Below are 27,976 nucleotides of genomic sequence, written 5' to 3'. Positions count from 1 at the left end.
TTAAATATTCATTTATTTGATTCATTGTCCTATACACATTGATCGTCATCAGTCAGTGTTCACGTATTATAAGACTGGCTGTTAGCGTAGTAATATTTGGTAATACAAAAATCTCTTTCTTCCTAACACATTTACGCGTAATACTATATTTGTAAATTCTATATGTACAATTTCCGTTACTTCATTTATAATTTGTCGTTTTGACTTCATTTACAGAATAATTGTGATGCGTTTTCCAATACCGCCATCGTCGCGCAGTTATTAACATAATAATGCAAAAATAACTATAAAAAGATGTGTAAAAATAATTGCGCATGCGTCAATAAAAAAACAAATTCTACACGATTGCTCGAAATAAATATTACTATTTTCATCTTTTGTATCTTTTACACACCACTCATTGTCAGTACAATGGCCCTACCGTTTCGTTGTTCATCGCAGAATTTCTAGAGATCCTTAAAGATAGCATCGTTATTGTACCTAATGAACGATTTTCTTGGCACGATTGGACAAGTAGATCTGTTTCATTACGGTAATAATGTACTGATCACAATAATTTATATTTCCGTGTGATTTTTCATAACCGAAATTTCTCTGGAATGCTGATAGCGTGTCTGATCGCAAGCTCCCCTCTTTCACGAAATGTGACTTAGTCTCTCTGTTTTAATTAATTCTTTTATAATTGAGGTAATTGAGTTGCCTATACTCGTCTTGTATGTGAAAAAAAATCGCTTCTACCTATATTTCCACCAACTTACGACAAGAAGGATAAGATGTATCTCAAATATCGCATAAAGGCAGGAGAGTAGTAGAAAGGAGTATTTAAGGTAACCGGTAAAGTTTTTAAATTATTCATTTGCAATTTCACGGTTACAAATCATTAATTGAAATTAAGTTATACGACAATACCGCGACTTCGACATTTCTCGAAAGACTAAACTCGTACTCTTGAGAGAGTACTTAGTAGTCTTAACTTGTTCATAATACTGATAATCGCGATTTTAAGTGACTTTTTAAATTGAACAGAAACGAGAAACGCTGAATCTGAATCGTCCTTCTTGTTGTAAGATTTCTATTTGTCGTTTCGCACGAAATTATCCTTTTAAAAACATACCTAGCGCGTGTCGAGCGCAGTGTTAATACTTAAAACTACATCATAATCTAATGCGAGTCTAGCTGTACATAAATAAAGATAGAAGATGAAGTATATACCAGAGAAAGAAATGGTTGAAGAAGTGACTGATGGAGTCTTTCTGACTGTTTCAACCATCGAGAAACGGACAAGTAATTTTTTTGCGTCTGACCTACGTCTCTTGGTTCCTCTTTCTTCTCCAGTATTCGCATAACACAGCCTTATTCCTTTTTCTCTCTACACAAATGGTTCCTTCTTGCGTTTCTAATTACTCCTCGTGATTCCTGTCTCTGTCGGTAAACGTCGACAATCTTCGACATTGAGGCCGTTGAGATAAGAGTAATATAGGACGCTCGCTTTAAGAGATCTTTGTGTTCTCATCGCGCAACTCAGGATTTCTTTCGTTAGCCTTGCCTTGTGGTACATCCGGTTCGTCCATCGTCCGTCATCCGAGACGAAACCTTTCCTGATGCTGTCTCGGATTGTTGTATCTTGTGTAGCACAAGCTACTGTCTTGTATGCCACTGCTGTGTCGGAGTAGCTCAGTTTAGTCGGCCAGAATATGGTCTGTCAGGAATTCGGGGGGGAATATTAGGTACGGGACGCCTACAACATAGACAGATATTGATTGTTGGATATGTACTTATGGCTGCGATCCACTTGACGCTACAAACGCTTCGAAGCGACCAATCAGAACAAAGAATTTTACGAATTGATTAATCAAAGAATGCTTCGAAGCGTTTGTAGCGTCAAGTGGACCGCAGCCTATGAAATACAAAACAAAAATACATGTAGAGGGGGGGAGGATCGGTCATTGAACAAAAGAGATGTGATATTGGTACATAAACAGACAAGCATGAGAAATTCAATGTTAAAAAAATTTTTTTCTGTCTTTAATTTTAACAAGAACCGCCGACGACGCCAATTTGGCTCTGCTGATATAAAAAATTGCTATAACTTTTATAAATTACCGTATTGGTTAATAGTTTTCCCTGACTTTTCATCATTTTAGAAGTTCGATTTACAAAAAAAAATTAATTAATTCCACTCATGTTTACACAGTTTATTTTTATTTTTACTGTAAACCGCCAAAAGTCGCCAAAATGGCGCTTCGTCTATATTCTAAAATAATTGTATGCTAATATTTTTCAGTGTGAGTTAATCATTTGTATTGTATATGTCTATGATTTCGACATATTTTTTGTCTTGGTTTTCTCTTTGTAGTATTGTTTATGGTGGAATCAGAAAGGTGAAGCATTCCGAAGGATGCGCAGTAGACAGTAAAATAGTGGAGGCTTGGCCAATCAGACGCGATCGGCGGTGCGAAAAATAATCATGTGGCGATATGTCATTTTCAAACGTATAACTTATTAAATTATTTATTTAACAATTTATTTAATTGTTAAACATGATCTTTTTATTTCATATTGCATAAATCTGTTTTAAAATTAACGGCCTGTCAGTGATTCGTGCTCATTTTCGATTTCTGTCACACACATTTCTGTCATGGTCAACGTGATCTTGAAATACATGCAATGCCAATAGCGTTTGATTGGTCGAAATTCGCTTATTACATCATGCGCAATACTTCATCTTTCTGATTTCACAATGGTATTGTTTATCATAGAGATAATCAAGAAGAATCAACACAGCAACGGTGAAACAGCGATTATCATATTCAATTGTTTGTTTTTTTCGTACTGTACAATATAGAATATCGAATATATATATATATATATACACAACCCCAAATAATGCAAATAATATCAAAATAATGTTTTATTAATCGGAGGAAAGCATAAGAGCTAAATTGGCGCGTTTGGCGGTTCTAGGAGGGTATTCCGGCGGTTCTAATGTTAAATATATTAAAATATTTTTAGTTAGTTAATAGGACCAAGAGAGATAGAAAAAGAGAAAAAAGGAAGACACAATGCATTCGGAAACATGTATAATAGACTATAATAAATTATAAAATTTATGAGATAAAAAAATAATATAAATATAATGCAGATTGTTCAGTACTAGATGATTAAAATTTGAGATATTGTTTAATTATATCAAAATACTAAAAATCATTATTTTATCTCAGGCCTTAGATAACACAAACATATAAATTTTATCGGAACAAACTAGAAATTATATAGAATCAATCATATTTAGTTAAAAAAAGATATATATAAACACAACACACACATACTACTCAACAAAATTAAAGGATCACCTGTTCCACTTTGCAAAAATTTCAAGATAGAAGGACAAAATCGAACATGTAATCCTTTAATTTTCTTGAGTAGTGTATACTGTAAAATATAAATGACAGAATAAGATAGATAAAAAGAGTAATGTAAACTTATGAAACATTAATACCGTGAAACAATAATTTGGACTAAAACGAAAGACAAAAAAAAGATTCACATAACATGCTCAATCATTCGTGATAAGATACGTGCAGAAATAAATATAGTGAAAAGACATTTATTCGTATTACTATTAACTTATATAATGAATTGAATAAATAAATGAGTTAAAATAAATAAATATATATATAATATAATACGGGCGAGTTTTTTAATTCAACGATTGATCAATCGCACTGTGCGCAAATATAATTTTGTTCCGTAAAAATTGCATTTGCGCATAATGCGATTGATCAATCGATGAATTAAAAAACTCGCCCTAAGTCTCGTATTTTTCCAATAGCGGCGCTAAATTTGAAAGAAGAAATAATGTTAAAATTTAATTCACTTTAAGGAGGTTGTAAGGCAAATGCAACATATTAAGAATTACTTTAAAAAATTACAGATTATTTTAAATTGCATTTAAAAGTAATACAAAAAATTATAGACAGTTTACCATCTGGATCAAAAGTCAATATGTCAATAAAAAGTAATATTTTTTAAATTTGTACTCTCATAGAAATATATGAAAATATGCTATAAAATAACGATAAAAGTCTCAAATTTTTTAATATAAGTACTTTATGAATTCAAGAATATTTATGTAAAGTTACTTAAAATGCAGACATTAGTTGTTCAGTAAATAAACAAAATATTACAAATATGTCGCACTCACAGATATGCATAAATTGTCGTGTAACAATTTTGTAGCGATCAAATGTAAAAATCTAATTTTAAGAATTCGACGAATTTTTAGAATTAGAATGCTAAAAATTCATGTAAACTACTAGTCTCTGTGGACTATAATTTCGTAAGTACGTTTTAAGTAAGCGAATTTTGGGCAAGGGGAGATGGGCTAGACCCCGCTTCGCGCAGAAAATCAGACGCCTCTTGGCAGAGGAGAAGGTGGGACGAAACTCGCTTCGCGTGGAAAGTCGATCGCCCCTTTGCCGGGGAGGAAGTGGGGTGAAACTCGCTTCGCGTAAAAAAATCGACGGCTAAAATCTTTCGAAGGTGACTCAGGGTTATGACCTTGACAACATATGTCAAAGTAATTGAAATCTGTGAGGTCGCCCTTAATATGCATAATTACCAAATTTTAAAATCTGTAAAGAAAGAAAAAAGTAATTGTTACACAAAAATTATTGCGTTTAGTCAGTGAAACAAATGACTTTAGGATCGCCTTAATGAATTAAATAACATTAATTTTCATCATTTTCCTGGCACGTATAAACATATTTTCAGATTATTGTCAGATACCATATTATTGTCGCTAGTACTATTTTCGAACAGAAAACGTATTACAGGATTGCAAACGAGAGGTTTCAAGATTTACTGAAAAAATACACAGAACGCGAATACGCATCCCCGTACACAGGGGAATACATTTTTATGAGTGTTTATGAGAATATACTATTTGGCTCATTTAAATTATGAGAATACATTTGGCTCATCTTTGAATAATTTCAACATTATTACTCGCAATATGTGGGAAATAAACGTTCCAATCAGGAGAGAAAAATAATTTTTTTTGCGATTCGCAATAAACCCGGACGAAAATGCGTCTTCGACTGTTCATGAGAGCAATGTCCTTTTCACGCAATCTTATTTTTCACGTACATACGTATGTATACATATATATGTATGTGTACACACATATATACATGTATACGTATAGATGTATTCTATACATTACTCCCTATATACACATTTATATTGCAGTAAAATAGTGTATGTGTATTCGTGCGCACGATATTACAACGCATTTTTTGAAATGTAGCGCAGAAGAACTTAAGCGACTCTTACACAATCAATGTTATCGTAGAATATCTTGATATAGTATAAATAATAAAATAACATTAATAGTTTATATAATGTCTATATTGATATTATATTCAAATCAATATATCTATATCAATATTATAGCGCAATATATTGCGTCGATAATGCTAATCGTGCAGGAGCCGCTTTAGCCAAGTAACCCTCCAACATTATATGTATTATAATAATTTTAATACGATATTTTAAACAGAATTTTATCTTAGAATATAATTATGGTTTTTTTGGTCGGATTTAGCGGTTTGGAATAAAAATCATGGTAGTTATATATATATTAGGGGACCCCCCCCTCCAATGACTTTGACCTTGACATATGCTTTCAAGACTTTATTTACGCCTTATAGAGAGCAAAAATAGGGGGCATTTTATTTTCTATATAGTATTGATTCATTAAGTTATATGTATATTACGATATGTATGCGCAAATTATTTTTATTATCCTTACGGAATGTAATAACGTCATTAAAAAGGATAAAACATTTGGTGAATTGATCCGCCATTAGTACATGGGGTTTAATTGTGGATAATTATCATTACTTTATTTAATAAAACAGTAATAGAATGGAATAAAATCATCCATAATGTAATCTTTATAATCAATCATGACTATTAAATATTTTATTAATTGTTTGTTATTTCTCAATAAAAATATGAATTTTTTTTTAAAGAGTGATCCACAATTAGTGGTTTTATAACGAATAACGACGGCTAAAACTTGTTGGAAATTACTCAGAGTCATGACCTTAACAACATATATTAAGATCAAGGTCATGGGGAAGGGTCCCCTATTGTAAATAATTATCAAAATCACTATAAAAATCAATATACAATATAAAAATTAACAAGGACAATATATGATGATTTGTGTTGATCACCGAGAACTATATCTGCCGTCCAATATCTGGGGTTAGAAGTACATAGTGATTTTGCTGCATGGCATACAGTTGCTTGTTCTCGCGGCTGTGAAAGCTTTTGCTTATATCAAGAATCTCTATCGCGTTTTATGATTCAGGGTTACTTTGCCTATGTACGATCAAAGGGTTTGGCACAATAAGAAGAAATAAAGAGAAGATATGTGTGTCTTTGGTGCAATTTCGAATTACTTTTTTATATAATAGTGTCTGTATATAATAACTATCTTTATATAATAGTGAAAACATTTAAAGTATATTTATTTGTAACTCTTGGATTCGTTAAATCGTCCGCTCTATTGTTTCTCTCTCTTCCATCTCTTTTCCCTTATCGACCTCTCCCTCCCTCTCTCGACAAATTTCATCACATTCTCTGGTGTGCCAAACCCTTCAAGATAATCAAACTACTACGCCAATAGCAAATCCATGATTCGCTCTTCGACTGAAGCATTACCAAGAAATGGAAGTAATCCGTTATTTGTAACGAAGTTGCAGTTACAAGTTACTTTTTTGGTAACTTTACTGGTAACTGCGTTATTTTCTTTTGGAACTGTAACGAATTTTACAGTTACTTTTATCGTTACTTTGCACAGGACTGGACACGGTTCGATTGGACACAAGCCACTCATAGCACTTGAGACTAAGAAGGCCCTAGACACCCGTCCGCTGTGATTAGTGGTCATCGATTTTAAAAAAATAACGAAAAGTTACTTTCTCGAGTACCGGTAACTATAATGAGTTACTTTTTCTACTCGGTAACGAGTAACTGTAACTTATTACTTTTAAAAAGTAACTTTCCATTCCCTGAGCATTACTCTCTGCTTTCTTTCAAATTCTTTATAGTAGATACTATAGATATATTATATAAGCGCAGTGATCCGAAGATTCTCAGTCCGCGGTGTAAAATGGAATTACATTATAATTGATGTTAGCTTTACATAAGATAAGCATAATAACTAGACATATAAAGCTTTAGATGGAAGCATATATACATATAATGCATCGAGTAAAGTGGATATCACGGTCTCTACGTGTATACAGGGTGCATTTTAAATAATGCGTTAAGATTTCTTGAAAAGTATGGTAGATACGGAAAAATGTTTCAAACAAAAGTTATATGGTGTTCCATATTTTTGATGCCAGAAAATCGATGTGACCTCGATCTGACCTTAACAACGCCAAGGTCAAATCAATGGTACCTTGTTATGTCCTCCTCCGAATCATACAACTTTTGTTTGAAACATTTTTCCGTATCTATACGATAGTTTTTGAGAAATCTTAATGCATTATTTAAAATGGGGCACCCTATATACAAATTGTCCCAAAATGACTGCCAAATATTTCGTGTGCTAATAAAGCGGATTAAACTGAGTCGAAAAGTCTTGTACCATTTTGCAATTTTCGCTATAGTTAACAAGATATTAATTATTAAAAATGATCGAATATTGGTTTTCAATATTTTTTACTCAAGTACTATTAACTTTACAGAAAAACAGCAAGAGACAAAAATTGTTTATTTTCTTATTATAGAGCTCTAAGAATTTTTTCAGAATTTTTTATCAACTTTTTAGTACTGCATTTTCTTATAGAAAATGCGGTACTAAAAAATTCTGAAAAAATTCTGAAAACTCTGTCAGAAGAAAATAAACAACTTTTGTCTCTTGCTGTTTTTCTGTAAAGTTGATAATACTTGAGTAAAAAATTATTGAAAGCCAATGTTCGGCGATTTTTATAACTAATACCTTGTTAACTATTGCAAAAATTACAAAATGGTAAAGGATCTTTTGACTCGTTTAGTCCGCTCTTTCCTGCGCACGAAATATTTAGCGGTCATTCTGGGACACCCTGTATATATTGTTGCGTAACATTCTCTTTCATTTTTATGGATAATATAGAAATTGATATTCATCAGTTCGGCGCAATTTAGTTACATTTAACGCGTTGGGTTTTGATACCTTTATAATTAAACCATCATAACATAGAGCAAAGAGAACACGAATACCTTTTAAAGGCAAAATATAATCATTTAATTAATCATATGAAGTATTTATAATTAGCTAAACAAAATTATCATATCATCCTTCGTCAAAGTTGGCACAGAAAAACCTAGTTTACAAAAACCTAAATACAAAAATCCAGATGCATGTCAAATTTTATTGTTTTGTATAATATTAATATACCTTCGCATTTTTAAACAAAAACTAAACTAAAACAAAAATGCTTATGTTTTTTGATCTTTCTAACTACTAATTTTGCTTAGCAATCTCGAGCTAGATACTTTATTTTTATATATTTCAATTCATTTATGTTAGTTTAATTAAATATTAGAATAATTACAATTAAACATTAGAAAGATACAATATATTAAAAACATGAAGTCGTATCACAGGTTGAACATAATACATTACGAATAAAATTATATAAAATTGATAAATCTTTAACGTCATCTTATTGACAAGTGAGTTTAACTATTTCGTCGTTGAATTGTGAAAAAAAGCAGTCTTTTTCGAAAGTTTTCAAAAGAAATCGAATAATGTTTCACCAAATCATTCCAAACATACTGTAGTAATACGTTTGATAAATTAGATGGAAAAGAAACATTAATTGACTATTAAAAGAATGTATTGATCAATGTAAATCAAATATTTCTAATTAAAAAATTTTTGTCTTTGAATAATATAATATCTTATCTAATTTTTGATTCGCCTTATAATATTTAAATTGTAAGTTGTGAAAGAAATTATTAGAAAAATGTGATGGAAAAACATTATTAGAAATACATAATTTAAAAAATGTACCTGTCATATGGCTCTTATAAGTTTACAATTAATATCAATCCAACGGTTCAAAGTTAACGCCTCATGATTACCGAAGTATTGGTAAATAAAATCAAAATAATAACGATGAAATTTAAATGGAACGTTATTAGAACGCATTGTACGACCTGCGTGCAAATAAATTGAAATGTATAAAATATCTAGCTCGAGGTTGCTAAGCAAAAATTAGTAGTTAGAAAGGTAAAAAAACACGAGCAACGTTTATTGGATCTTTAAAAATAAACTAATTTATTACAACATATATTAAGAATTAAACTAGTTTTTTTTATCTATAAATTAATCGGAAACCTATTGCAATGATTGCTTAACATAAATGATATTAATAAAATGCTGGTCCTAAATCCTAGTAGTATCTGTTGGACGACTTTTTGAGATTATGTTTTTGTCGAACAGATACTACGCTTTCAAAATAATAGGATGGCTGTACTAGAGTCCTAGAACAAAAACCCACAAAAATCCCCAAAATTTGGGTTTTTCTGGAAAAAACTGGATTTTTGCCAATCCTGTCCTTCATTGTAAAACTTAAGAGGTTGATATTCCATCAAATAATCCTCAAATGCACTTAAGGAGATCCTAAAGTCGTCTGTATTACCGACTAAACCATATAATTTTTGTATAACAATTACTTTTTTCCTCTTTTACTGATTTGAAAATCCTTTTCCAGGATTAAAGTATACGCATTAATACGTGTCTGTAAAATGGAGTCTATGGTGAGAACAACAAAAAATTTCGAAATTGAGATCTTTTACCATTTCTTACAAGGAAAGGGATCTCTCTCCGATCTACAGCTCTGGATGCATGGTTTCAAGAGTACTTTATAATAAAAAAAAAATTTAATTTTTTTTATAATTAAATAAAAAATTTTTTATTTTTTTCTTTTTTTATTATAAAGTACTCTTGAAACCATGCATCCAGAGCTGTCACGTGACAACATTTGCTTCATATAAAAGCTGTGTAATCTATACTTACGAAATAGTAGTTCACAGACTAGTAGTTTGCATGAAGAAACAGTGTGGAATTCTTAACATTAGATTTAGACGTCTAATTAAAACGTAATTGTTATACGAAAATTTATGTGTATGTGTGACATGCGTGAGTGAGATATTGATGTAGTGATGTGTTAGTGACACGTAAATCATCTGTGTGTAAGTGCTATTTACAATATGACTAATTGTCTTTAGGATCTCCTTAAGTATGCATAAACTTAATGATTTAACTTTTATAATATTACGATAGAATTACTACAAGTGCAATAATGCAATTTCACAGAAATATGAAACAAGAGATTTTTTTCGCTCTGATCGTCTATTCCATAAAACATAGAATACTTACACATATTTATTCTACCCTAATACATCACATAGATTTCAATAACTTTTATGATCTGATCTAATTTTTCAGTCCACCTTTTTTCTTCTTTTAAAAATAAATATAAATAGTACACTATCAGAAGAGATGGAATATTCATACGCAACTAAATCGACAGAGCTCTAAATATTTTATTCAACTTTTCATTTAAATGTTCAATTAACAATATTCGGTGCGGTAAGTGATGCGCACACAGCGCATAATATGCTCGATTAAAAAGCTGCGCAACACCTTAAAACACTCATTGTTATGCATTAATAACTCACTAGTGCAAAAATGATCATTTCATAAGAATGAAAAATTCTCACGAGTCTATCGAGTATGAAATACGTTGCTAAATAAATCTACGGATATATTTTTGTAATATATATAATAAAGCACGGTGATTTTAATAATTTAATTTAACTGCATTACTCTTGTTATATCGACGCTTATTCAATTCTAACATTGCTTCAAAAGGATAAATGTGGGTGTGGATGTGGGTGTGTGCGTGCGCGCGTGTGTACATACACACGCACATCTGTATGCAAGTGTTATACTGTACAATAACGTTTCAATAGTGTACTTTGTGGCTGCGGAATCTCTTTCGTGTTGAGGTTTCTTATGCACTCTACGCCAAATGCAACATATGACATCAATTTTAGTATTCCGGAACTTTATTATTGTATTTAAACTACGACTATAATATATTTTTGCCTAATGATACGCAAAACCATGTGTAATTAGTCCGACGTGCTTCAAAAAAAGCGACGAATTTTAATAAATTCGAGAACGAATTAACAGCAAAGTAATTAATTAATTGAAACATGAAGTAAAAAATGCGCATGGTTAAAAAATTATGCTACCATCAGATAAAATAAGTTAGAAGTAAATGGTTATGTATGTATGTACTAAAAAATATTATTAAGCTTTATTAATATTAATAATTTCAATGAAGAATGTCCTATATGTTAATGTGACTGTATGCGAAGTTTATAGATTTTTTCTTGTTCGTTAATGAACTCATAATGTCACTATGACAATCGGAGAATACGCAATGACATGGAAGATACGAGTCTTCTGCTGTCGGTGTTTTTCTAAATTCATTATTTAAGAAGACATTCAACGTCCTACTGTAACGAAAAATATTCTTTTTTAATTGCACTTCGATTACCTCCTTTCGAGTTTCTCCCGGGTCACTGCGTAAACGTATTCGAAATGAAAGTCGCCTAGTGTATAGTCTAGCACACAAGCTTTACAAAAAGTATTACGAATTTTATATACATATATAATAAAATAAGCTTGTGCCATTCAATACACTATTTTTTCCAAATGTCATAAATATTTCATGCAAAAACGTGTACTATACAATCTTGAAGCACGTCGTTGCTCTGCAAATAGGCAAGAGTATCTAATCACAAGTCATCGTATATACATATATTGAACCGCAAGCATAATCAGGAAGCTCTCTTCGAGAGAATAACTATAAATAATACAAAATACAACGTCGTTCCTGGATGTGCTTGCCGAATGTGATGTACACTCATACATTGTATGTGGTATTGATCACCATTATACTCAGTAGGCACATCGTGCCTATATATTGTGAATTTAGACTATTCAGAGAGAGAAAGAGAGAGGGATGGGGAGAGAAGAGGATAAATAGAAGAAAAGGAATAGGAAAGAAGGGATGATAGAATAGGAAAGAAGGGGTAGAAAGAGAAAGAGAAGAGAAAGGGGATTTCACATGAGTCCGGATTTTCATACAAAATCCTTGAAGCATTCTACGCTATATCACATCCTATGTCTGAGCACATTTTTTTCTTGTTTATATCTCGTAAATATTATGAAGAATCTTTCATTTTCTTATACAGTATACATATATGGCATATATATATCTTTTAAAATAATTATAAGAGAAAAAAGTAACAAACGTTATAGGAAGTAGAGAGAAATAGAGAAATTTTATGATGATTTTGTGTAGTATAATGCTTTTGTCATTAAAGAATGTTTCTTATTCAGAACAAGTTGGATATACATTCGTGAGTTTTAGTTACATACTTTCCCAACAGCATGACATTTTCTCATCTATCTTATCACTGTCAATGGCATGGTCGATATTTTCTTCACTACTACGAATACATGTCGGATGCAGTTGACATGACAATGCCACAATATTTATATCAAACTCGCTCTTTAACGATGGATATTTTATATAATCAATGCGCAAAATTAAGCTGTCAATCATATTATCAGGTTCTGGTAGACTTTCCAGGATAGATTTACTGGATACAAACATTATTTTAGAAAGAAATCCATAATATTTCGCTAACAAGATTATGTATTAGTTTTCACACTTTCATACAGCGTGAAAATAATAATGAAATCGGATTAACTGTACTAATGTCTATGCTAAAATCTACTATGTTCTTTTTTTTTACATATATGCATATACAGGGTGTCCCATTTTAAGTAATTAAGATTTCTCGAAAACTATGATAGATACGGAAAAATGTTTCAAAAAAAGTTGTATAGTTCGGAGGGGGACATAAGAAGGTACCATTGATTTGATCTTGGATAGTCGGTTCAAAGTCACGTGAAGGTCACCTTCAGTTTTTGACAAATCTTAATGCATTATTTAAAATGGAACACCCTGTATATGTGTTTATTTCATAACATTTTTCCTGACTGTCATACTTTGATTCCAGTTCTGAAGTTTAAGGGGATTCGCTGGAGCGACGGCAGAACTTAACCGAGATCGATAGTACAGACTTTTTCTAATTCCAAATTCCGATAATAGTGACATCTTTCATTCATTTCTTATATTTATTGTATATCGTTGGGTCTCACTCAACACATTCATCTGTCCTTATCTAACATATTGCAACGTCATCTCTTGGAAGATCGAACACCTCCTGCTAGACACAATTGTTGCTTTGTTTACCATTCCGAGTCTTCACTCAGCGTTGTATACACATCATTTGCAGATCGATATAAATCTTTCTTTTTAAGCTTTTAATCTTAGTTTCAAAACTCAGTATTGTTTGTGCACGTAATACGCTTGGTGCTGCACTGTCGTTTGGTCTATACGAGCTAAAACTTTTGTATTAAGAAAATATCTGGTGACAGCTCTAAAAATTGAAAAAACGTAAGTTTTTAACCTTTTTTCGATTTTAGTATAAAGTCTATTACAGCACCACGAAATTTTGCGTCTACTTTAATCCTGTAAAAGGATTTTTTATTCCGTTCAGTAAATTTGGAGATTTATACCAATCTGCAAAGTCCCGACAATTTGCGGGCCACTCCAGCATCCCCTTAAAATGTTAAAGCTTAAAATTTTATTGCTTGATTTAGAACTAATGATTTTGGAAAATACTATAATCAAATCTTCTAAGATATTGAAGGTAATACTGCATAAGATAGATATAATATTTATACATATAAATATTATATAATAATATGTGTATATATATACATACATATATTCATATTAATATTTATATTCATTATACTTATAACAGATATATTTTTATAATTGTTTTCGATATAAAAATATAATACAATACAAATATGTTACGTACACACATGTATATGTATGTACAGATTTGATTCCAAAAGCATAACTTAAATTAAAGCATTTAATTAAATTCATAGAACACCATGCAAAAGAGTAAGACACAGAGAAAATGAGACAGGAATAAATTAATTATTATTTTGCGGAATTTTGTTATATAAAGATCTATTCAAAAGGATTATTAATTCATTCTCAACCCTGAACAGTCTACCAATCTACTTTCTGCGCAACTTAAACGGATACCCATATACATTATGTTATTAAGGGTATAAATCGAAAAACTGGGAACATCTATTTACTTGATCTTGAACGCATCCATCAGCTCGTTCACAGCAGCCTGTGTCGCAGCCTGTGTCGCAGCTTGCGTTATCCTCTGCTGTAGACCACCCCCTCGACTAAACACATCACGGATACCCAACTTTGACTACTGATCTCACTCTTGCAATTTGTTTCAGGAACATACATCATACATTTAACGTTTCCAAATGTTAACTTATGATGCGTGTCTTGTGTATGAAAGCGTGCATAATGACTTTTTAAATGTGTAGCCGAAATAAAGTAATATTAACGGTAGTTTTATAACTACCGTATAAATGTAGCTTTATAACTAGAGCCCGGATTAGCCACCAACCGATGTATCGAGTTGACCGTAGAGCGTTCCTCATTTCTTTCTCCCATTACCATTCTCCCCATTACCATTCACCTGAAGCCGTGGCGCGCGATGTGGGAAGTGATAGCGCGACGGTGCCACAGCGGTGGAGATGAGGTGCAGTGAGAAGAGAGCTGTAGCTAGATACAATCTCAGAATTTTAATCCGGGCTCTATTTATAACAGTAGTTATAAAAATAGTTTATAATAACGATACGCGATGTTTGTTCAATATTCAAAGACAATTTTTAAGCTGTTAGACTAAATTCGTCTTCGCTTCCATTTATAAATACATAACAATTATAATATATGCTATTTTGTTACTTTGGATCGTAATGCAGGCACCGACATATTTGTCCACAATTAGTAATTGACAAGTTTCATTAGTCTTCATATAAAATATTTTGGATAACAAAAGACATATAAGGTAGAAGTGCTTATGCATTTAAAAAGTTTTGAAATTACATTAAAAGGCGTATGTATATGTATATCTTAGATTTTACACAAATGTATCGATGATAAATACGATTGGTAGATAACTAATAGATTTCGAAGTCATTTTTCAAATTTAGTCGCATTTTGCCAAAATGTCATGCTGTTAGTAAGTAAATAAATTATCTATCTGCTATAAGAACGTAAAGTCCTTTATTTGACAATATTTTCAACGGTATATACATATATGATATACAGCTTCATAAAGATAATTTACAATTGAACGTGTATGACTCGACTATGCATATATATCTTTATTTTCTAAGAACAAGAAGATATCGTATCTTCGAAAATATTTAATATTATAGATTTTACTACTAGTGGCATTAAACCTACAACTACAATTAGGGCTGTATTAATCTCCGTGCCAGAAACAATACTATACATATATAGAAAAAATATATATGTATTAAGTTAAAAATTATTATAAACATTCACGCAATATAAATATTAAGTAAATAGAAATAATATCATAGAGGAATAATACAATTACTCTTGTCCTTTCTCAAATCTTAATCACTTAAAAATATGTCGTTGTTGTGTTACACATAGGTGAAATACACTAGAAGAATTGTTCGACATTTGGAAGCTCAATTAGATTCCAGAAACACAAAAAAAGTGCAAGACATATAATTAGAATAATTTTCGTGTTATTTTCACACTCCTACTTAATTAACATTGATCATGTAATTTCTCATAGTATATGTAGACAATAACGGTAACATTAGGAAAGAGAGAAATATTGTTTTGTGTAAAATATACACTGTCTATAATGCAACGGATACAGTATTGATTAGTAGCGAATAGGCGAGTTAGTGCGGAGACTTATTGTCGGCGCCTGCAATAGAAAGGGAAGTTAGCACCCAAAAGCCCCAGCACAAAAGCTACTGTTTAATATACTCGAGATTCTCGAAGAAAGCTGCAAATTTTATGTTTACGATTGTATACCGCTTTTACATCGTTATTGCATCATTATATTTCGAACACACAATCAACAAGGAGCGTTATTGTGCGGCTTAAAATTTGTTATGCACAGATTAGCTTAGTAAGAATTGCGATCAATAGAATGATAAAATCGCGATATACGATTTGAGAGGTTTTTTTCTGATACAATTAATTAGAATTTTCTTAGAGTTTTTTAAGCTCTATATACTCAAAAATTATATTGTACTCACGATGGTATCATAGGTGGAGGTAGGCCAGGATTAGCTCGCGTTGGTGGTGGTCCACCGGGACCAGGTCTATTAGGAATGGCTGGTGCTGGTCGGCCGCTTCCAGGTACTGGTGGTGGTGCTCGAGAGCTAGAAATAGGTGGTGGCTGTGTCACTCCACGTCTTGGACCACCAGGAGATGGTGGCGATAATCTAAAATGTATAATACGTTTACAATCGGTTTATAATCAACTCTACATCATTTGAGTGCGTCAAACAGGTTCATCCAAAATAAAAAGAAAGATACAAATAATATACAAAGAAGTTAACGCACAAAATCTTCGAATATATAACATTGTCTATATAATTTTTTAATATTATTATTCAAAGATATAAACAATAAAATAGTTGATATTGAAGATATGAAATATTGATTGATTAAATTAAGATGTTGATAAATAATTAAATTCTAATGGTATTCTAATCTAGCTTAATATTTTTATAAGAATACCACTACTCAGAAAAATCTATTAATTAGAAAAGCATGCATAATATGAACATGATCATTTGTACAACAAGATCGCATTTTTCTTCTCGATAATATAGTTCATTAGGAAAAAAAATAAAGATAAATATGTCATATGTAAGAAATCTTACCCAAGACTGTTTCAACGGTGTTCAAATGTATGGCAAAGCAGACGGTACAAAATGTAAGGATGATAAATTAGTAAAATGCGCGATAGACTATTTTAGGAATAACATAAGGGTTACCTTGGATTTTCGCTGGATATCAGCCAATCGTTCTTCACGGGTGGTGGTACTGGAGTTGAAACTGTGGCCATAGAGACATCTCCAATGATACGAAGAGCTTCTTTGCATGCGTGATACATGCGTAACATTTCCTCTCGTTTCTGCGCTTCTTCGGGAGATTCTTCCATCATTGAAGCCTATAATTGCATATATACATTATAAATTTTTTTCAGATAAAAATATAAAAATATAGATAGAAAAAATCAGACACATAAATGCCAGAACCAGAGTTGAGAAACAACTAATTATTTGTAAGTAAAAGTTAGAGTTACTTTTTTTCAGTAACTTTAACTTAACTTTGTTCTTTTTTTTGCAGTTGTAACTGTAACGTAACTTACTTACAAGGGAAGTTTTACAACTGTCCGGAATTTTAATTTTTTTGTTAACAATTGTTAAACAAAAAAATTAAAAAAATTTGTTTTTCGTCACAACATTGAAGTACTCTTGAAACCGTACAACTTTTGTTTAAAAAATTTTTTTCCATCTTTTATACTTCTGACGGTATTCGGCTCAAAATAGAAATACTGTTTTTTTTTCAAAGGGGTGTTTCACCCTTTAAATATGAGTTAGAGCACGTATAAAAAAATACGTCTCTTAGATTTTCGTGTTTAACAACATATTTCATGGAGAATCGGTTTCGGACAGTTGTAAAACTTCCCTTGTTAGTTACATTTCTTTTCAAAATTTCATATTCAAAATTTTAATATAGTCAAAAGTTAAATTAAATTTATTGTAATTAAAAAATGATAAACATATTTTTCTTGATCTAAATGCTCGAAAAAAGAAGGATGAAAGGAAAGGCAAGGTGCACTTACAAGGTTATTAAATATTGTCAGATTATTTATTTCATCGTTGGTTGACTAGGAAACAGTAGGAAAAATTAATCTATAAAATCTTTAAGAAAAAATGGATTTTGCAATAGACTGTCGTATAAACACAATACATATCATATTAACATAATGTTTTACCTGATCGCCACTTGCGTAAAGATGTGCCAACAGTTCCCCATTGATGAAGTCCTTAGCGTTATTAATAATAAGATGCATAATTGTCTTTGGAACCAGATCGCGAGTAGTTTTCGTGACAATCTTCATGTAAGAATCTACTAAGTTTCTAATAGTTTCCACTTGACGCTCCAGTTGAGGATCCATTGATGATTGACCCTCTGAACCGCCCTAAAGGAACAAAAATAATATCGTTTAAATTTTATATATATTATGCTTATATTTTCAAACGATTTAAAACGTTTTCAAACGATTTAATTACTAACAAGGGAAGTTTTACAACTGTCCGGAACCGATTTGAATCTCCATGAAATATGTTGTTAAACGCGAAAATCTAAGAGATATATATTTTTTTATACGTGTCCTAACATAACTCATGTTTAAGGGGTTGAAGTACTCTTGAAACCGTACAACTTTTGTTTAAAAAATTTTTTTCTATCTTTTATACTTCCGACGATATTCACTTCGAAAGAAAAATATCGTTTTTTTTTTTCAAAGAGGTGTTTCATCCCTTAAACATGAGTTAGCACACGTATAAAAAAATACGTGTCTCTTAGATTTTTGTGTTTAATAACATATTTCATGGAGAATCAAATCGATTCCGGACAGTTGTGAAACTTCCTTGTAAGGCATATATTAAGAAGGCATATATATCAGATAACATTCGTAGCATTACGAGACATTACTAATGTAACAAGTATTGAGTAAATCTAGGAATATAATCGAAATATAGAATAACATTCTATAATGTTAGAATCTTCTACGATAAAGTGTGCTTGATTGTAGAGATGTCCGGTGCTTGTATGTAAGTGTCGTGCGCTTTGTAATTGAAAACACGATTGTACCAACCTCATATCCTTCCTTTTTAGTTGATTTAAATATGAGACAAAAAAGAGAACGGTTTCTATTATGCACTCAATACAAAAGATTGTATTATCAGTTTTATTTTAGAAACGTATATAAAAACGTATTCTATATAAACATCTCAAATACAGTCAGTAGTATTCAGAAGATAATAAAGATATTAAAAAATGTATTTATTCAAAATAGTATCCACGTGTAAAATAATGTTAAAAATAATTTTAGCAAAATTATGCACAATTTTTGTAAAATTTAATATTAATTTTATATTTTAATTCTATCCTAATCGCGATTATAAAAGCCAAATAAAGCCTATTTTCCTAAAGTAATTCTTTTTGTTAGTTGCACTTAACAAATGTAATTCAAACTACTACACAGTTAAAGATTCAAAAACAAAAATCTCTATTTTTCGTTAACTTACCCTCTGCTTATCCTAAAATAAATTGAAATAAATTCTAGTAAATATAATAAATTAACTTGTCATAAAACAGAATAGAAAAAAAAATTTTTTTTCATAACATAAAAAAAATTGTTGTGAAACTGATTCAAATGTTTGATAAATAAATTAGTTAATTATTTAGAATACATACCTCACCTCCGATTTTAATGAAATTAGGCTCATTCGACACGTTTTCACTCAAAACGAAAGAATTCGGAAGAAGTACACGGCGGTCGATTCCGCGAACCGAGATATTAAGGCGCAATTTTACGCAGCGTCAAAATGCTAGCTACAATTGAGCGGCTACTCCGACTTTGTGGTACGTTTCCCCTCTAAAGAAGCCGTCGCTAAAAAACGCCAGCTGCTAAAGTCCTGTTCATACAGAGTGGAGAGAGCCGGTAGCGTTTTGACGCTGCGCGAAATTGCACCTTTAGGTGCAATATTTCATTTGTGTACGTTTTTGTCATACGATAAATTTTTCAAGCCTGTTGATTAGTTACAAGATAGAATCGGAGGTGAGGTAGCGATTCTAAATAAATACTGACCAAAGTACGTATCTTTCATTTTGAGTGAAAACCCGTCGAATGAGCCTAATTTCATTAAAATCAGAGGTGAGGTAGCTATTCTAAATAATTACCTAAATTAATATAAAACATAAATTATTTTTTACAACAGCATATAGATAATTATTTAATCATGTTTTGATCAATGATGAACTCACCTCTTCACCATTTGCTTGCTCTGTTGATTTTTCGGGATATACACCAGCCCTCAGGAATGATGCCTTCCAAGAATCAACATCATCTTGTGTTTCACAACTCAACTCCAGTTGTTTATAATCCTTATAAACATTTCTTCCTTCTGGATTGAATAACGCAAACAGATGACGACGCGACATGAAACCTTGCTCTAAATCACGCAATTTCAGTCCATCCAAAGGCAACATATATTTCTTTTCACGTTCCTTTGTACATAAAAATATACTAGATTTGACATTGTTTTTGGATGATAATAGTTCTTTTTTAATATAAAATGTTACAATTTTTATCATTCTTAACATTAATTTAAATAATTGATTAATAATTATGAGCAATATTTACTTCTTCATCCTTAAACCAGGAGATACTTTCTGATGTTAAAACAAACCAGTAATCTCTCGAGCCACCCTTCATAATACCAAGATTATGTATACACATGTAACCTTTACGAATTACTTGATTGCCTAACGTGTGCCGTCCAGACTTAACAGCATTCTCCGAGGATTGCTGTGCACTGTAACATAAATAATAGTGTATAATGAAAAATAAAAATTTCATATATTCAACTGCAAGGATTGTTGCCATTGAAGTTTACATTACATAGCCAGTTATAAATAAAAAAAACAGCAAACTCTTAGCATACATGTTTTAAACAAACTATACCGTAGAAAGAAATAAAATTAACGTTTGTTTATTATAACACAGTTTACGTTACAAATTTTCAATCATGTATATAGAGGAAAGCCCCCTATTATGAGGCGCCTAATATGAGATAGCGGTGTTTCTGTTAAACTAATAAATGCTATTGATTCCACCATGAATTTATTGCTCTTGGATTGAAAACTATTTAGTGGAAAATTCGTTATTAGATCATGCCTGTAGTCATTGTAAAAAAAGATTTTAGCATTTGGATGTCTTCAAGTTTTATTGAGATTATTGAGCCTTTAAATTTTGTTTATTATTTAATAAGTAAATATTTGGCAATAAGTTCTTCATGTAGTGATAGAGTAAAATCGTACTAATATTATAGAAAAATATGAGATATAATGAATTTTTTTTTTCTTAATTACAGTAGAGACCCTCTAATCGCGACACGAGACGATTTGAGTCGACTTTTGTCGCGTTAATGGAGTCTCTTAAATTAGGAGGCCGAAAGCAAGGTGATCCTTCGTAATTTTTTTTCATAAGGAAGATTAATGTTTATCGATTTCAAATTTCTTTTTGCATGTTTTAACATAATTATTGTAGAGTACGTACAAATTTTTATGTGAAAAAAAAGTATTCTAAATAATAAAAACATAAACATAATTTGGCGGTTCGCCACGACGTAACGATTTTGTGTACATCCTAGCGGCTGTAATTCTTGCCCGAAATAAAAAATCAAAAAAGATTTTTAATTTGTATAGAATATCATCCTAAGTGAACTAAACCTACTGATAACTAGGTAAACTGAACCTAAAAAATGAAAAAAAATTATACAACACACATAATAAATATATAAATTACAATTTTGTGCGATTTTAAAAAAAAATTATGATTTTCACTAGGTAACTGCCATTTGTTTATGCAAAAAAAAAGGGTGAGGGTTGGTTCCACTTGTTAGCAATCCGAATAGGTTTTAGAAAGACTCAAATTGCTCAAAATGAATTCTATGAGGAAACTGAAAGATTATTTATGTCCCTGGAATAACAGATTAGCCTCCGAGCACTGTAAGTATTCAAGAACTAAATCGAAAACTTTAAACGCATTTTTCTCGAAATCGTTTTTTGCATTTTCTTCAATTTTAGGAAGGTAATTATGAAGGAGAGAGGGATTGTACGACATTTAGATAAGATTCCGGTAATGATTCAGTATCGGTTTGCTTATTTAAACCTTGTCTCTATCTCTTTATATGAATCATTTCGAAAATTAATCTTTTATTATAGGAAGATTCGCTATCCAAAATTTTAACTGATCCATCATTCCATCTGAAATTGTAGTCAAAATTGATACGATGGTTGGTTATGACATTCGGAGTACCGGACTTTTTATTGATATCAGAGATATGTTCGCGTAATCTCGTACTCGATTTTTTTTTCGTTTGGCCAACATAGCTGGCATCACAGTCATTACAAGAGATCTTATATGATTAGACCACATTATGATTAGAAAGCAAATCTAGTTCGTCTTTTCCTTTCTTGATCAAATTTTTTAACGTGTTAATAATAGAAAAAGCTAGTTTACAAATACTAGAGATAGGTAAAAAAATTGTCGGAAATAGATTTTACATAAGCGATAGAAAACAATTTTTCTTTGATTTGTAAATTATGTGTAACATGTTTGTTGTGAATGTGAAATTTTTATCTTTTTTCTATTGTAGAGAAAATGAAAGAGAGAGAATAACTATTTTTAAGAAAGATATGAATAGCTTCTATCAAATTTTTTTGCTGGAAATAAGGATGTGACAAACGGATTATTTTATCAACACAACTAATAATTGTGCCTCTTTTATGACAGAGGAGGTGATTAGAATGGAAATTAAGGAGCCTGTCAGAGAATGTCGCTTTATGATACGTGTCGAAGATAATTCTCTGATTATCTATGATAACAACTGTGTCAAGAAAACTCAATCTGTCATTAATACTTCCATAGTAAATTGCAATCTTGTATACAGAGAATTGAAAATGTTTAGTGTATCATTTATAGTTTCATATATACATTTATTAACTAAAATCTTATTAATTATACAGAGATATGAACCACTCTCCGATGATCTTGACCTTGACATATGTTGTCAAGGTCATCACCCTGAGTGACTGTCAACAGGTTTTAGCCGTCGCTCCTTATTCATTAAAAAGTTATTAACAAAAAAGTTTGCGATAAGATCGAGCTCCAGACAACCAATCCGAATCGCGGAAAAAGGGCAACAGTGAATTCGACTATCGAATTCGACGATTTAACATTTCAATTTTATAATAGGAGGGTGATATATAGCAGAAATAAAACGTTATTTTTCAAACTATTTTGTTAATAACTTTTTAATGAATAAGGAGCGACGGCTAAAACCTGACAGTCACTCAGGGTGTTGACCTTGACAACATATGTCAAGGTCATCGGAGGATGGTCCTCTGCATAATTACTAAAGTTTTTTAATTGCAATACTGATGTACTTTGCATTTTATTATCGATTTCTTGGGGCGCCTCATATTAGGACCGCAATTTTTTGACTTTACGATTTGGTCACTTTTTACAGTTTTAATTAAAAAAAAATAGAATTTGATTTAAATTTTACATAACATTATCTTAAAGCTTATTAAATTCTCTTTACAATGACCTATTATTTTTTTAAATTCTGCCTATAGAGTTTTGGCCTTTCCTCTACTATTACATAAATTAGATATTTTTATTTTATACGGAAAATAGTAATATAGAATAAATATGGACAGTACTTTTCCTCAGATTTCTATATATTAGGTTAGGAATATTACATTAGATTGCTAACTTTATCCCTTTAAGTGCTAACAAAAATTACCAAGAAGTATATACGCATGTGCAGAATAAGGCTAGGCATTCAATCACAGAGAAATATACGACGTCTTGAATCAATCACAGAGAGGTATACAACATCTTGAATCAATCACGAAGAGGCTGGTCACATAATCCATGGTGGAAAGAATATAAGGTGAAACATTTCGACAGATGTGCAGTCGTTTAAAAGTAGTGGGGAGCGGTGAACCAATAAAATATGCTCGGTGATGGAATATTCAATATGGCCGGCGCATGATAGAAATCATATGGTGTTGTTGAAAATTATCACAATTCTCTACATTTAAAATTGACGTTTCCTCACCGGGCAAATTTGATTGGTTGAAATTTTAAGGATACCGCCATTATGCGCAATATTTCACTTTATATTGAGTGTTTTCAGCGAAAAAACCGCTCACTGAGCAAGAAAGGGGTTAATGGATACATTCAGAGAAATATAGTAATAAAATAAATCTGTCTATTAAAGATTATCTGTAATAGACAAGTTATTCTACATTACGAATTATAATAAATAAACATATTAATAGATTAATCATAGATTAATTCTTCTTTTGCTCAGTGAGCGGTTGTGCTTCTGGATGCACTTATTCTTTCCACCATGACATAATCCCTGTTGACATCTCTTTTCTATACGTGACGGTATTAATGTGTGCATGTAATTCGCGCAGGCAGCATTTTTAATGTAATAAGAAAAAGTAGGAAGTTAGCAGTCTAGTGTAATATATAGAAGTCTATGGTCTTTATTTATAAGTCGATTTATACATCTATTTTGAAAATGGACCACTGAGAAAATATTTACCTTAGAATTAACTATATAAGGATTATTGTGTATGTATTGCCATATTGCTTCATGCATTATATGCTTCACATAATGAACATTGTCTAAGCACACATTTCCTACATAAATAACATTAGTATCACAAAAACATACAGTGTAGTTATCAGTTAGACAACGCTACAACAATGCCCAATGTTGTGGTGCAAAAGCAATTATGAAAAGTTGATTACATAAGCCCATATTACATCTATCAAAAATGAATTATAAATGTGATGTTGCTGTATTACAGTCTAAAAGTAAGTCTCATGAATAATGTAGGTGACTTTAATAAATGCTTTCATTCGCGAGTTTCATTATGAATCCTAATTTTTTGGCATAACTTACAACAGAAACGAGAAATCCTTATCCTAATTTAAAATAAAGCCAATTTATAAATTTGCAAAGAAAATAAAAAATTGAAATAGTAATAGACTAATACAAAAAAAGATGAAAAGTATGAGATAGACACCGTGCGACAGCATTTTTCACACATGAAAAGCTCAAATTTTCTGTGAAAGTAGAGATGAAATATAGTACCAGTGTTTAATTTGGCGATATCAAATCGTTCGCGGTTTTTGTGCACGTTCGAAGTTTAGAGGAGGTCACTTCGTCTGCGGCGCAAGATGAAATTTTGCGATTGTCTGAAAATTATGTATTTCCATGTAAATTTGATCGCTGAATGAGAAAACAATCAAATTAAAGCGATTGGAGTAGAGCAAAATGGTGAAAAAATACATTTTTAATCGAAAATCGCCATTTAGGCCGTCATCTGAAAATGCTCATAACTCATAACGCTTATGAGCGTTTATTTAACATTTTATAAACAACAAAGATGAAATAATTCGTAAGCGTTGTAAGTCTGAATCGGATCGCGGCGTTATACGTAGCTAACTTCAAGAGAAATGCGTTATGACCGTTTTTGTAGAAAGGTCGAAAATTTTGAGTAATTTTCAATTAAAAATACATATGGTATTTTCAATTTACCTTTATTTCCGCTTTAATTTTATCATTTTCTCATTTAGCGACTAATTTTGTATGAAAATACATGATTTTCAAACAATTATAAATTCATCTTGCACCGTGGCCTAAATAACCTGTTCAAATGTGCATAAAAACTTCAAATGTGTGTAAAAAACCCAAATGATTTGATATCGCGAAATGACATGTACGCTTGTATTACATTTTGTCTCTACTTTTGAAAATAAATTGAGTTTTCCATATGTGAAAAAAAAAATTATTTTTATTGCACAGTGTTATAAGGACAACGTGCTGCATTCCATGATTTTATGTTAGACAGAATTTTAATGATATACTGAAATCAGTATCAAGTTTAAATTACCCGCATAATTTTTTTTCTCTGATTTCAATTGAAAATGTAAATCTAAAGTTTTAAAAAAATCAATCGAGAATTAATTTTATAAATCTTTGTTTTTAGTACTAATACACTGTAATATTTGAAAATTAATAAATGAATTAATATTCAATCAATTTAAATTATAAAAAAATAAGAGGAAACATACATATGGAGCATTCTAAGTGAAAAGAGTCCATCTAAAAATAAACTGTTTAGAATCTTTAAAATAATCATGAAAATATGTAAGTGGACATATATAATATTGGAGATAAAAAAATATATAGATGGATTCATTTCACGTGGAATGTCCCATATACAGAGTGTCTCATTTTAAATAATGCATTAAGATTTCTCGCAAATTATGGTAGATACGGAAAAATGTTTCAAACAAAAATACCCTTCTGAAAGGAGGGAATAATTTTGAATTACTCTGGGGCAGTTTTGAACGCATTATAAAAAGAAAGATTAAATGTTTCTTATGTACTAATTTATTTATACAAATAAAAACCTCTTTTTTTAAAATATACTAAAAGTTAAAAACAAAAGTTAAGAACTTGTAATGAGTATGATAATCAAAATAAAATTAAAAACATAATAAACTCTGATCTTAAGTTATCAAAATTTAAGTTTGAAATAGACTATCTCTTTTAACTCTTATAATTCCCTCTTATAAAAAACTTTTATAAAAAAAAAGCGATTTCTCAAGATATCACATATCAATCAGTAAGAATGCGCGTAACGCTATCATCACAAGAACTCGATAATGAATGGTGCTTTCCAGCAAGCGACACAGTGTGACACAGATCATATCATCTTCATTTAACATTAGCAAATAACAAGGATGTAATGATTCACTGTGTTACACTGTGTCATCTGTCTTTTGCTGGAAAGCACCCTATGTCGGACAATCCGGGAGATTAAAAAAACCATATCAGATAATCCAGTTTCTACTGTATACAAGTTGTAGATTACAGGCTACGTCCAATAACGTATAACTTGGCTACCAGGTAAGTGTAGAAAGATATTTAAAAAACTGTGTATTCGTACCTGTTATATTGTCGAAAGCAATTACAAATTTGCAGTATAAAGAGTTTCTATCCTTTTGGGCCTTCTACAATAGCCTTTAGTCATAAAACAGAAGTCAGAAGCTAAAAATTGACTGTAATTGGTCAATTTTTAGCAATTTATGACTAATGGCTTATTGTAGAAGGCTCTTAAGCTTATGCTTGCGTTATAAATTTTTTAATATGTAGATCGTGTCCGATGCTTATCAACAATCAAACGCAACCTTATCATGTGTATCTACGAACCGCGAAGGACTGAAGCTTATGGCACATACAAAAACGTAAGACAATAACACGTAAGCAAATTGGCCAATCACAGTAGAGACCGTAAGACCAGTAGCAAATCTAAGGCTAGATCCACAACCTTGCTTTAAAAGGCCGTAAGCCGTAAAGCCTTAAGAAATTGATCACAGTTGAATATGAGAAAAATAATCGACTCGTAGGTTAATTTCTTACGGCTTTACGACTTAGGATCTCTTAAAGCAAGGTTGTGGACCTAGTCTAATGTTACGATTTCCTTACTGCTTACGTCTTACTCTCTTACGTTTTTGTGCCATGGGCTTTGTGGGAGCTCGCATAGCTTGCGACAATTGCGACTGAAATGTTCTAAGGTGTCTGTTTGCTTTGTTCAAATCTATCCCTATCAGTCATGTTGAAAAAATATCTTATTTTGTTTACCAGAATATCGATAAAAACCAAATATTTCATCTTTATTACGTAGATATGGACGTAAGAAAAAACACATAGCATAACAAAATGTTAATTATTTAATGGTTTAATTTTAAAATGCTTACATGTGCAAGATGAAACGTTCAATACGAAGGCACAAAAAATACAAAACGCTTCTAGATTAAATTAACAATTGCAACCACGGCAGCTACCACTTGACGGTTATCTGTGACTGTATTGCCATTTCAAAAATTACAATTTGTAATCGCAGAAAAGGACAGTTCATTTTTAATTTGTAAAGTTCAAAACTGCCCTTGTAGAAAGCTGTCCCCTCTCCCCTATACTATA

At 31.2% G+C, this 27,976-nt stretch overlaps 1 protein-coding gene across 12 annotated transcripts in view; it reads right to left on the bottom strand.

The window, feature by feature from the left end:
• Positions 1-27,976, bottom strand: part of shi (dynamin-1 shibire) — a 47,155-nt gene continuing 19,179 nt past the window's right edge. For 2 of the 12 annotated variants that reach the window (XM_018461210.1, XM_018461215.1), the window contains 9 exons: positions 20,542-20,713; positions 20,163-20,405; positions 18,991-19,002; positions 18,106-18,312; positions 17,099-17,274; positions 16,985-16,990; positions 16,352-16,540; positions 14,336-14,431; positions 1-1,738 (listed from right to left, as the gene is read on the bottom strand). In XM_018461210.1, the coding sequence (XP_018316712.1) occupies positions 1,675-1,738; positions 14,336-14,431; positions 16,352-16,540; positions 16,985-16,990; positions 17,099-17,274; positions 18,106-18,312; positions 18,991-19,002; positions 20,163-20,405; positions 20,542-20,713 (1,165 nt within the window). In that variant the 3' untranslated portion in view covers positions 1-1,674. Of the gene's footprint in view, positions 1,739-14,335; positions 14,432-15,679; positions 16,015-16,351; positions 16,541-16,984; positions 16,991-17,098; positions 17,275-18,105; positions 18,313-18,990; positions 19,003-19,423; positions 19,436-20,162; positions 20,406-20,541; positions 20,714-27,976 lie in introns of those variants that run through there. The other 10 variants (XM_018461212.1, XM_018461216.1, XM_018461214.1 and 7 more) reach the window with 8 other exon arrangements.

Source organism: Mycetomoellerius zeteki, unplaced genomic scaffold (genome assembly GCF_001594055.1).
Source record: "Mycetomoellerius zeteki isolate Tzet28-1 unplaced genomic scaffold, Tzet1.0 scaffold120, whole genome shotgun sequence".
Lineage (NCBI taxonomy): Eukaryota > Metazoa > Arthropoda > Insecta > Hymenoptera > Formicidae > Mycetomoellerius > Mycetomoellerius zeteki.
This window is presented reverse-complemented; position numbering and strand designations above follow the sequence as displayed.